Source organism: Rhopalosiphum padi, chromosome 1, assembly GCF_020882245.1.
Source record: "Rhopalosiphum padi isolate XX-2018 chromosome 1, ASM2088224v1, whole genome shotgun sequence".
NCBI lineage: Eukaryota > Metazoa > Arthropoda > Insecta > Hemiptera > Aphididae > Rhopalosiphum > Rhopalosiphum padi.
The window spans coordinates 73,613,014-73,625,731 of record NC_083597.1 but is presented as its reverse complement, the minus strand read 5'-3'; the positions used below and the strand labels follow the sequence as shown (position 1 = coordinate 73,625,731).

At 27.1% G+C, this 12,718-nt stretch overlaps 1 protein-coding gene across 1 annotated transcript in view; it reads right to left on the bottom strand.

Moving 5' to 3' along the window:
* The window catches only part of LOC132931838 (glycine receptor subunit alpha-2-like), a 215,438-nt gene that overhangs the window by 31,392 nt on the left and 171,328 nt on the right, over positions 1-12,718 (bottom strand). Inside the window, exon 4 of the mRNA XM_060997877.1 lies at positions 10,592-10,815. Within this exon, the coding sequence (XP_060853860.1) occupies positions 10,592-10,815 (224 nt within the window). The remainder of the gene's footprint in view (positions 1-10,591; positions 10,816-12,718) is intronic.

The window sequence follows — 12,718 nt, the reverse complement described above, 5'->3', positions numbered from 1 at the left end:
TACAATTTAAAACCAATAATATACGCAGTATTTTTACTTTAGAAGCCTTAGCGATACTCACAGCCATCCAAAGTATTCATTTTATACCGGCGATAAGAAATACCTAATTATATTAGATTTTTTGAACACTCTAATCAGCATTTTTAATTTGAACACAACACAACCAATAATAAGTCTAATAATCAATGATCTTAAAAATTATATATCTTTTGCATAGATTCTAGGCTACGGCGTCGATATAATAAGGTAATAAGGAACGAAAAAGCTAACTTAAAAGATTAAGAAACAACAAGTACTTCCGTTTTGAAGTATGTCCCTCACATATCAGACCAAGACTTTAGAAATTTAATTAAATTCAAATATATGGATGATGGATGAATGGCAAAACCTCTGGACAAATTTCAATAATAATAATTTCAAGTAAATAATATAACTATGGTCTATGGCTCAAACCGTGCGAGATGTCCAGAAAGGACGAAGTTATTTTTGTCCATACCCGCTCGACACACGGCCAACTCATGGCCAAAGAAAACTCACCCTAATACCCTACTTGTGGAACAGTCATAACTCAATACGGTCAAGTACATACTCTTCGAATGCTGCCATTTCAATGAAATACGCATCAAACAGGAATTACCGGATACCCAATACGTGATACTTTCACCCATTCCCGAGACGTCTAGAAAACGAATGCATTTTACCAACGAAACTGAACTCTGTCATCTAATTTAATAATATTACCTAAGAAAACAATGTTTCATATAATAGTAATTTAATGAAAATTCAACCCATTTCTAATGTAAATAATGTAATGCCGGAGGTTAGTAATGACGCAGTTGATGCCTTAAAAACTAAATAATAATAAACAGAAATACATTTATCGATCCGTTCAGAATCTAAAATAATATTATACAAATAAATAATACATAATTTATAAAAATTTTCGGTGGAACACGATTGAGCACGGTCAAGCGATATTAACGTTGTCAATTCTTCATGGATATCGGTGAATATTCTTCAATCGTTGTGCTTTACGAGTCATACATACTCGTAAAGTCAGAATAACACGCATGTATCGGCGATTACACGATTCGTGCATTTGAGATAAACTACAATGCTGTCCGATATGGAATTGGATTTTTGGATTGTTAGCCAAGAGTGACTTAAACATAATAACTATCAGTCGTTAGTAGTTAGTGGTTGACCGTTATTATTTGTTACATCGTTTTATTTTATAAATAATAAAAACGGCAACGTTGTATGTATTTTTGTACTTATAATCGTATCGTATTTCGATATTTTTTGAATTCCTATTGTTTAATTGCATCTGTGCTCAATCGGGTCATGAAAAAGATAAACTGTGTTCATTCGGGTTGCAGCAAATTTTGTTTATATTGCCAAATACTACAAAGGATTTTATAGAACGTCTATATTCAAAACTTTTCCGGTAACACACACACACATAATATATACATTTATGTAAACATTACCTAACCTATAATATATATGTTAGAAAAACGATAGTCTTTATTACATTTTTTTTTTGTATTCGTATGATCAAAAATTTAATAAAGATGCGGAATGGGATAATTCTGATTATCTGGTTTGCCATTAATGCATATTCATAAGAACGTCCAGCTAAAATAAGTGATCACTTTGCCAAGAATAAACAAAAAATATATTTTACCGTTGAATACTAATGAGAAGTATTAATAATGCTATTTTATAGTTATATATTTAGATAGCTACTACCGTTTTTACTATGTATATATTTTACGGGAAAATCTCGATGGGCCATTTTAACGGTATGTACACACACACACATATATATATATATATATATTTGTTTAAACAACGCAAAAAATTACAATATTAGGTCACTACTGATTTGAGTACGTCATCACCAGTTCAATGGAATTCACCTCGCGATATAATCAATATATCGATGTAAGATTTCTAATTGAAAAAAAAAAACGACGATGAAGTAATCAATGTGTGGTTAGATAGCGATCCGCGAACAATATTTCAAATAATAATAGTTTTCCGGTAACGACAGCGGTGGGATGGAACCGTCGCAGAATAACACAACAATGCAGAATATATACATATATAGGTACGACATACGTGCGTCATCTGTTTAGTTTATTCTGCGATAACCCAACGAACAACGACTACAACACATACAAAACACAAACTTGCACATTTGCATTACATCGACGACCCATTTTTATTTTTTCGTTTGAACCGGCGGCCCCAGGAGAACGGTGCTCGCATTTGTTTTTACTGTATTTCGCCGACCCAGTTGATAACTTGATTCCGGCGGGCTTTGCGGTTGGCGGGTCCAGGGCACGCCGAATGTCAGTCCCGAGTCCACCCACTCGCGGTGGTATCACACGTGCAGCGTCCGTATAACAATAATAATATGTCCGATTGTTGTTAAAAACACTTTGGAAACGTGTTTTAGAAATTTATTTAAATACCCGAATGAAGAACTATAATATGTGGTCCACGGGAACGTTCCAGAGCACAATTTATCGATGTAAACTTGGTAGGTATATATCATACATGAATATATTTTGTAATCGATGATTTAATATATCATATATCTATATTATCATAGAAATATTTAAACAGGCAGATTTTTTTTTAGTGTTACAGTAAATACTTATGGAATAGCGTGTGTTTTTTCACATAACTTACAGCGTTTTGTCTTAAAAGCATATTTTCAATTTATCGTATAATACTTGAATTATTGCGTATATTATATATTATCATAATATCATACGTCCGACAAAAGTTGCAAACGGGTAAGACTACATTTTCGTCGTTGTTATAAATAAAACGTAACGCTTTGACGAGGGTAGAAAACTAAACTCGAAGCGCAAACTTTTTTGTAATATAGTATTATGATGAAAAGCAAGCGAGCCGTTGTTCCGAGTACAGTTTGATTGATATCCAACGAGGTTTTGTCAATTATGTCGCCGTCGGGAATCCGAACACACACACATACACATTATATTAGCCTCGTTAGTAGTTAGTGTGAATTTTTGATTGGCATGGTCAAAGTTTAAACCGCTTAATGAAGCACAGATGACTTATTTTTAGAGGTAATTAAGGGCGGGGGGGACTTACAAAATAAAATCGATTTGTAGTTACAAATCTCTACTAATTATTGATAATTAATTTTAGCTAAACATTTAAGTCGATAACTTCGTGGCCGTGGCCCGTGATGTATTAAACACGTTTATAAAAACTGCAAACTGTCATTTCGACATCATTAATGATGATTTTTATTTGTCATTTTTTAATACGGTCGTGCAAAAGAAAATTGTCAGACGATAAAACAAACCCTCAACTATTGTTGATGTGCGCGCGCGTGGGATTGGATGTCCCCCTGGTGTATACTGTTTATGGGTTAGACATGTATAGAAATATAAATCTGACCACAACGAGCCGACGGGTGACGAGATGGGTTTATCTGCATTTTTAACCCTCCGCGAGCATAAAAAAATAATAATTATACACGGTGGATAGGCAATAGGTATGGGACGATTCGGTGAAATGACCAAATCTGTTTTAACAATTCGGAGAACAGTATACATGATAATATCGTTGTATTAACGCTCTCAAAACCATAATATTATACCAATAATTCAATTTTTTATTTATTTACGATAACCGAACAGTCGTTAGATTTTATTATTATTATTTTTTTTATTATTAACGCTCGAATATTGCAGTGACATGTCTCATACTGTACGTACTTTTTTTTTCTGATAACAATTTTTTTTTATATCTTTGACGTTGATATCTTTCTTTTTTTTTTACAGTACATAATCTTTCGTTATCGTCCCACTATCCATGCCGTTGGTCGTATACTATTTTAACTTCATGTCGGAAAACTTACAAATTATGATTTTCAACAATACTGAGAATACATGATATAATATATTTATCATTTATACACATCTGCAAAACAACAAGCAATTTACATAAAGGTTCGTAGCCATAGTATAATGTAACTCGTAAAGTGGTGAACCATAATAACTGAACTAGAACCAAACTTAAATAAAAGTCGGGACCGAACGATAACATAATAACACAATTTTATTTCGATTTAATTTATTAATTAAGAATATAATTGATTCATTATTTTATAATAATGGTCAACTGGATGATATATTATCTTATATTAAATTATCAGATGAAGGCATGTGCAGAAAGGCATGATGTAAATGTAGAAGGTGTATAAATGGTTAAGAAAAATACTAAGAAAAAAAAATACTATACAATATTTTAGTAAAATCTCTACAGGAATGATATAATTTCATTATTGATGATTAAAATTCTAAAAACAATATAAGATTAAGGTTAATTAAATAAACACGCTCTAACCCAAACCATAATTTCTTAAAAAAAAACCCAAAGTCGCAAACCATAAAAATCAACTCAAAATCCGGTAACAAGTGCTGATTTACGTTCTAAAATAAACCACATATTTTATAAGTTAATTTACTAAAATCAGTCGATATAATATTATATGAATTTGGCGTTGTGGTTTTTGTAAATTTGCCTTCGATGTTCTTTTACCGGAGATAAATTAAATTCTAACAAACCGGATACGCTGTATAGAATGCACTAGTAAAATAAGTTTGTTTTGTACGCTATTATGAGATGTTATCATAAATATTGATTTATCACATTTAGGTCTGTGTTAAATATGTATAGCTACTGGTTAATATCATTATTTTTAATTTTTGATCAAGTATCAGGGAAAATTATTTTTATATTGCCGTGTGTACATTTTACTTCATTACTTTAGATTCAGAAGAACATTTTTACTATAGCACTTGAAGGGTATCTACCGGTCAAGTTCATTTTTCTTATTTTTTATGACAGTATGATTTTTTTCTGCGTGGTGTGAATAACCTTTGGACATCTAATATTTAGACAGGTTTGTTGATAGATTACAAATTGGATATTTTTTTAAGAAACCTGGTGTTTGAGCTTTTTCCGTATTAAAACTTGAATTTTGCCGTGTTTCATTATCATACGACATACGGCAAGTCAAAAATATTAATATATGATTATATTTTTTTCATTGATTTAATTAAGATTTTTATATTACAACATTGGCGAAGTCGTGAATTTGAAAGTGACTGTTGTGTTTGTGTAAGTTGATTTATAATATTTAGTTACTTACATGTATTAAAGTTAGAGTTCGGTAAAGATTGTTCTATTAAAGATTGATCTATTGAATAAAACACTTTTTATTAAAAAAATTATTAATATTTATGAAAATATTTTTTTTTACATAGTTTTATGTCTCTAGAAATAACATTCTTCTACAAAATTATAAATTTTACTTTGTTTATCATTTCATTATTATTTTTTTATTTTTTTAAATGACAACATGTATTTTATTTTGTTTTCCGAAGCATAATATTTATTGGTTTAATTTAATACATAAAAATCGAATTTTGAACTAATAAGTTTTGAGTTTTTAAGTATGTATTTCAAGCTTAGATAATTGAAGTGAATTAAACAAGGTGCACTTGCTTTAAACTTAAATACTTAAAAGTTATAACTAATAAACTGATAGTCCAAAATTTGATTTTTATAGATCCAAATATACTGAATAATATTTTGCTTCAGAATTTGAAATCAAAATTAGATACGGTTGCGCAAAAGAGTAAAACACTTAAAAAATGATAACGATGAATACTAAAAAATATAATTTTTTTTCAAAAATGTTGCTTTATTTTATTTAAAAATTATAGAAAAGATATATTTCCAAAACCGTTAGTATTTTCTAAAATAATGAATGTGTTACTTTAAATGGCCATCCATATCCCTAAGTTCTTATACTAGGATAATATGTGTGTGCAATTTCTATATTTTTAATTGCTTGTTTATTTGCTGTTTTACAATATCAAAGGCTCTAGATATATGGTTTATTTGTTGTAAGTTTTAACTTTATAAGTGAAGTTTAATGTGTGGCTTGAATAGAGTATGAATGTGAAAAACATTGAGTAATAACTCTTGTACATAATTTAATATTGCTTGACTGGAATGTAATTTACATCGTAATATTGTATACATATATATTACATATATTTATGTGTACGTCTTTTCATAATTTTATTTTGTGGTTTATATTAAAAAGTATTTGATTTAATTTTCAGAATTTGCCAATGATATAGTTACTAAAGTTACATATAAAGTTATTATAAAAGTTACATACATTTCAAGTTTATATATCGCTTTAAAATAATGGGAAACTTAAAAGTCGAGCTAATTGCATTTGATGAAAGTGTATACAGAACGATTTACCAAGCATACTCAGAACTCACCCCAGTTTCTCATTTAATCATGGATTTATTCAAACTTTGATTTTTAAAATTTCTAAGTACCTACACTTAATGACTTTATTTCCAAGTACTTAGATTTTGTATGCTACTTATAGAGTTTCCTGTAGTCGTACCATTTTATTATATTTTCAAATGAAAAACATTCTTTTTTTTTAAATTGTTAAGTAGATAATTTTGAACATTTTTATATATTTAAATCGTAATTTAAACGAGTATTAATGGGTTATTTAACTTAGTTGTATAATAACAATAATGGGTTTTTAATATGTAAGGGATTTTAAAAATGTTGTAGTTAATATCACCTTATCAAAATTTTACTATAATAAATACTAGATTAATTAATATTAAATATATTTTTATTTTTTAAAATCGTTTTTAAATCGGTATTGTTATTCTTACTATATACATTTTATTAAATCAGTAACTATATGTAATAATTTTGATTTAAATTTATTAATATTTTCAAAAAGATCATATGATTTATAATTCACAGTACCTAAAAAGATCAGTTCTTATTTGAAAAAAATAAGTTTGTATCAAACCAAAAATAGTAATATTGTAATAAGTATTTTAAAATAATATGGTTCTTTACGAGTTACTTAAAAAATTCAAAATTCATAATTTGAATTAATGTATTATAAAAGGAAAACGGGATGAGCATTCTTGTGGTTGTGAATCAATTTATAAGTATATTATTTAGTATTAACCTAAATTCCAAAATTCGTTATAGGTCACGTAGTTGTTGTATAACCAATTCATAATGTGCAGTGCAGGTAATAAAATAAATGTGGCAGGTCGTCAGACCTTGAAGTAAATAGTCTAATTAAACACTAGCAAATTCCAAGAGATATAAAGATCCGAATGTATTTTGGTTAAACTTAGAAAGGTTTTGAAAACAAATTAAAGTATAATTATATTTAGTAGAAATTAAAGGATTTGAAATTGCTGAACACGGATTTTGGGTTTTCGTCGTAGTATTACATATTATTATACAGCTAGGTACCTATGTATATGTATATTTAATTAAAAAAATTGGCAATTAGTTTCTTATGAATTATGAATATAAATATGTATTCATGTACAGGTTATTGGTATCTGTTATAGATTATTTGGTTTCATCTTAGTATGACGAACTAGTATCGAAATAATTTTAAGAATAGTTATATTAGGTATTGTATATTATATTAAAATAATCGAGATAATATAATCAGTTGTTTCAAAATAGCATAACAATAAAGAAGTTGTTAATTTAAAAAATAAATTGGTAAGTATGTGTATAATTGAGGTTAAAAACTTACTGATCTTTTATTTTATTTCGAGAATACGTTTTATTATTTTGATATTTGGTTTACGGTATTCATATTGCATATTAATAATAGTGATAACTGATAATAATTATTGAAACATATACTTTTGATAAGATGTAATTATTATTGGATTTGAAAAGAAAATGATTTATAAAACACTTAATATAGAACTTCCTTTGTTTTTAATATCCCAAATTGTAAATTTTCATTAATTTTTATGATGAAGTCATTGTTATAGACACAAATATATATATATGTATTATACAAAGCCGAAAACAGTTCGGTAATAAATAAATATTATCTTTACTAAAATGTTTTCATATTAATTCAATATATATACGTACATATTCATACACTATAACTGCAATATAATTTTTACTTAAAAGGCGTATTTTATTATATCGGTTGCTTTTGAATTGCATTTAGCAAACAAAAGCATTCAATTTCATTTTATTTAATACAGAAGAATAGAATCTGTTCCATTTTATAGATTATTATTATTTCTCGAGATTCTAAAAGTACACTGAAAAAATAACGAAGTTCCTACATTATAAGACAGTAATAATAAATTATATAAATCGATAATATAAATTCACCATTTGGATGATATACATTTAATACAGTATAATAATATAGAAATAGCCATAAACGTTAATTTAGACATTATTATGATTTTCCTAACGAATTGAATACAGAACAGGGTTCTGATATTTATTTAACTGAAACGAATGAAAATCGAATTGTCGGAACTTCAAAGTAGAGTGATTTAACCGTTTTAATGGAATGTATTGTTACTAAAATATGGGATTTCGAGAAAGGAAAAGTACGTCTTGTTCAAACAATACGTACGGCTTAGTAGGATAATATGTAATATATTATAATACCACGATGGACGGAGTCCACTATAGTATACCGTAATGGAATGATTGGAATACTTACCCTTTGATAATGCGTATTTGATACATAATATTATTGAACCTTGGCAGCCGTACCAAGCACCGCCGAATTACGAACAATCATTTCAAATACATGTTTTATGTCATAGATATTTTCACGTTTAGTAAAATTACTGTCAATGAGCGTAGGTTAAGATTTAGAGAAAAAAAAGTAAAAGATCCTATTTCAATGATATTCGATCATACTTATTCTGTGATATCGATACTCGCAGATGAAGAATACCTATACTATCAGTCCGTAATACTAAGTGATCGACCGGCGTCATATGATAGCATACCTTAAATTGGGAAAAACCCGCTAAAGATGGGGTTTAACTCTTCTATTTTTTTAGCTATGGGAAATTCAACTGATTTTAAACAAAATCGAATAAATTAGTACAGAGTCTGCAATAGGAGATTTTCTGTTAAATACGGACAACTAAAATTTAACTAAAATAAAACATAAAATAAACTATCATGCTAATACAATATGCTAAATACATTACAACAAAAAACCCACGGTACCTATGAAACAATTTTGCCCCATTTAACTGATAAATGATTCTGAAAATCCTAAAATAATAGTATGCTTAGTAGTAATACTCGAAAATTATGAAACATACGAAAAATAAATGTTAAGGCATTTTACTAATTATTCAGCAGAATAGTAAAATAAAAATTATAGTAAATACAGCATTATTTGTAGTTATACGCGAATTGCTTTCAAAGATACTAATTTTTGACAATTTTTTTTTTACTTTGATAATTTGATAAAATAATTTGTATATTTCTGGTTAATTGTGCACGACAAAATAATATATTTTAAATTAAAAAAAATAAGGTATATATTGTGAATTACATGTTTTTTTATTATATTATACAATTTAGTATTCTGTATTATTATTATAAAGGAGAGCTAAACAATTAAATCGTAATTTAAATGCGATAGAAGATAACAGAGTTATATTATGAATATAATTTACATTATAAAATTAACATATTTATATTTGAAATTATATATTTTTTAAGAAGTATAATATACTAGTATGATACTTTAGAGGTTGGTTTTATAACATTAATCATTTTAGTTTATATATTTGTTCTTCATTTTTACTTAAAATTTTAAATAATTTAACTTATGACGAAATAATTATTGTTTAATAGATCATTAAAATGCAAAAATTAATAATGTTTAGGGCCTAAAAAATTTGTTTACATTACTTAATTTAATCTTAAAAAGTTTCGATTTTCTTTATTTGTATGGTGTTCATATTTCGACTTTCTTTTTTGTACGTGACCTAATTTCTTACTATTTACGAAGTACATTTTGTTATTATCATCAAAACATTTGCACGTGACAATAATTTAAGTATCTAAAATATGAATTTTAAAGTTTGTTAGAAAAATTATATTTAAGAATATCACAATTTCCTTAGATGCCTAATACACTATTGAAAAAAAAAATACTGTTATAATATTAAAAATAAATTCTAAAATTTTTTATATTAAGACAAATTATAATTTAATTTTGTTTAATATTGAAATTTTATTTTATTTAATACATATCTGGAATAATATTTTTGAAAACGAATTTCATTAAAATTGATATTAACAAATTGACCTAAATATTTTGTTAATATTTTCTTTTAAATATATTATTACGATTTAAAGTTCATTTTATATTTAATTATGAAAAAAAAATGTAATTTATGTCTTTTTATTTAATAGTATTTTCAACCACATAGTCAAATGACCAAAATAAATACACAAACTAATATAGAATAGTTGTTTGGGTTAATTATTTTTTGATTACATTTTAATTTTCATAACATTATCGCATATACATATATATAAATCAGATATAATTCTGAAATATTTTCATTGTACTAATGAATTGGTTTTTTACTGAGGAAAATTGTGGGAAGAAACGAATAAAAGGATTCAACACTCAATGATATGTTATATGTTCAAAAAATACCTGAGCATATAAAGTATATCTCCATCAGGTTTGATGCGTATCAACACGTTGGGTACAGTGACAAATTGGAATTCTGCATGTTTTGCATTTGGAAAGTAAACTTCAGGTTTCCAGATGGCTTTAACTAAATTTGGATCATTTAGATCTAGTGATTCCGTTATATCTTTATGTTGTAATCTTGCATCTTGCCACTTTTGTCGTAAGTACAGGTCTACCTCGTAATCCTGCGAAATAAATAATTAATTATAAGTTATTAAAGGCATATAGGCACGTATACCTGTTTTTAATACTTATATTATATACGTTAAACAAAAACTATAGATTTTGCCTGTACACAGTACATATTACCACAAGCCACAATCCAAAGATTTTGTGTATAAGTTATAACAATCAAGGTCTATAATTAATTTTTAAGATTATTTTTCTTTCGTCGGAAAATAATTGAACAAATCATACGACTATACAAACCGCACACCTTACACATAAACGTCTAGTATTGCAAAATTGTTATGAGTACACGTGCTAAGACCCATTTAATATAGCAACAATGGCTAATGTTTCCTTTATAATATATTACGGTATCTCATTTCTACTGACAAAACACTTGTTATCAGACTGTGCAATCGACACGATCATAGTGCAGATATGAACTAAAGAAAAAAATGTGGGGCTATGTAAATACAAGTTATTTTTTTACATACGATATTTGTAGACTTTAGTGTTTTCTAAAGAAATAACAATAAGTACCCACCACTGGAAGGTATCTTCTATAAGGCGTTGGAATAAGTGACACTCGTATTCAGATGTATATAATATCTGATATATATATATATATATATATATATAAAGTACCACGACAGTGCAGTATATTATTACTTATTTTCTTTGTCAACATCGATTCTCCATTTTAAACACGCGTGTATTTGATTTTTCTTATTTTTCGGTTTAAACGTGCACGCATATGGAATATACGCATTTTTACGTGTAGAGTACTTTTCAAAACGCAATGAATTCATGATTCCATAATATAAAATCTAAAATTTGTTACTTCTTCTGTTAAAAAATGGTTTTATTACGTGGACGACAATCCACATTGATTGGCAAGTATACGAATTATCAATTCGATTTATTACGTATAATTGTATAATAATATTGTTAGTAATAAAATGCGCCAGGCATAAAAGTATTCTTTTGAAACTAGAGTGGTGTTTTTATATCGCGCTGTCATCGATTTGAACGTTAATTAATATTGGACACGAGCACACGACCTATGAGAAGGTAATTCGACGAAATATAATAACAGAAATACATTTAATATTTATTGTCATTTCTTCTTTTGTTTGTTAATTTTAATAGTACTTAGTTACTGATTCTTCAAATTCCATTAAACATTGGGGAAAAAAGTTTTATTAGCCACCTTGAAAAAACTTTGTTATTAATTCGATGAAATCAAATAAAAAAACTTTCACGTATTCGGATGTTTGCCTGCCAAAAAAAAAACTTTTTTGAGGATTCCCATGTGGCGTTGATGTATGTACTTGTACTAATACTATAAATATGTTTGTAGGTAAATGTTGTAGAAGGAATTTGTATTGTGGTAATTAGTAAATTTAATTTAATTTAAGTAAAATAAAATAATAATTTACAAGATTGGCCAATATTTTGCATGTTATATTAAATATGAAATTCATATTATAATAGATGTAGAATATTGTAGGTGCATAATTTATGTCTTCTAATTCATTTTTAACCATCTCATCTTAGAAAAACTAAACGTGACTCTATAAATTATAATACGCATATTTAATTATATACATTATAATGGGTATAAAAATTAAATTGTTTTTTTTTGGAAGAATAAATATATTATGAAAATAGTTTCTAGTGTTAAGTTTCAACAATATACTTGGGATTTTACACTAGTTACTACAAATACAACACTGAAAAAATTCATATTTCTGAAAATCGATGATTCCAAAATTTTTGTTTGAAAATTCTAAATATACGAATATAAATGTATTAGTTTTTATTCAAAACCATCATGTTATCAAATTTGAATGAGTTTTTAGATAATAAGTACTTTGTAATATTTTATCTTCTTTAATATAAACGACACACTGAGCTTTC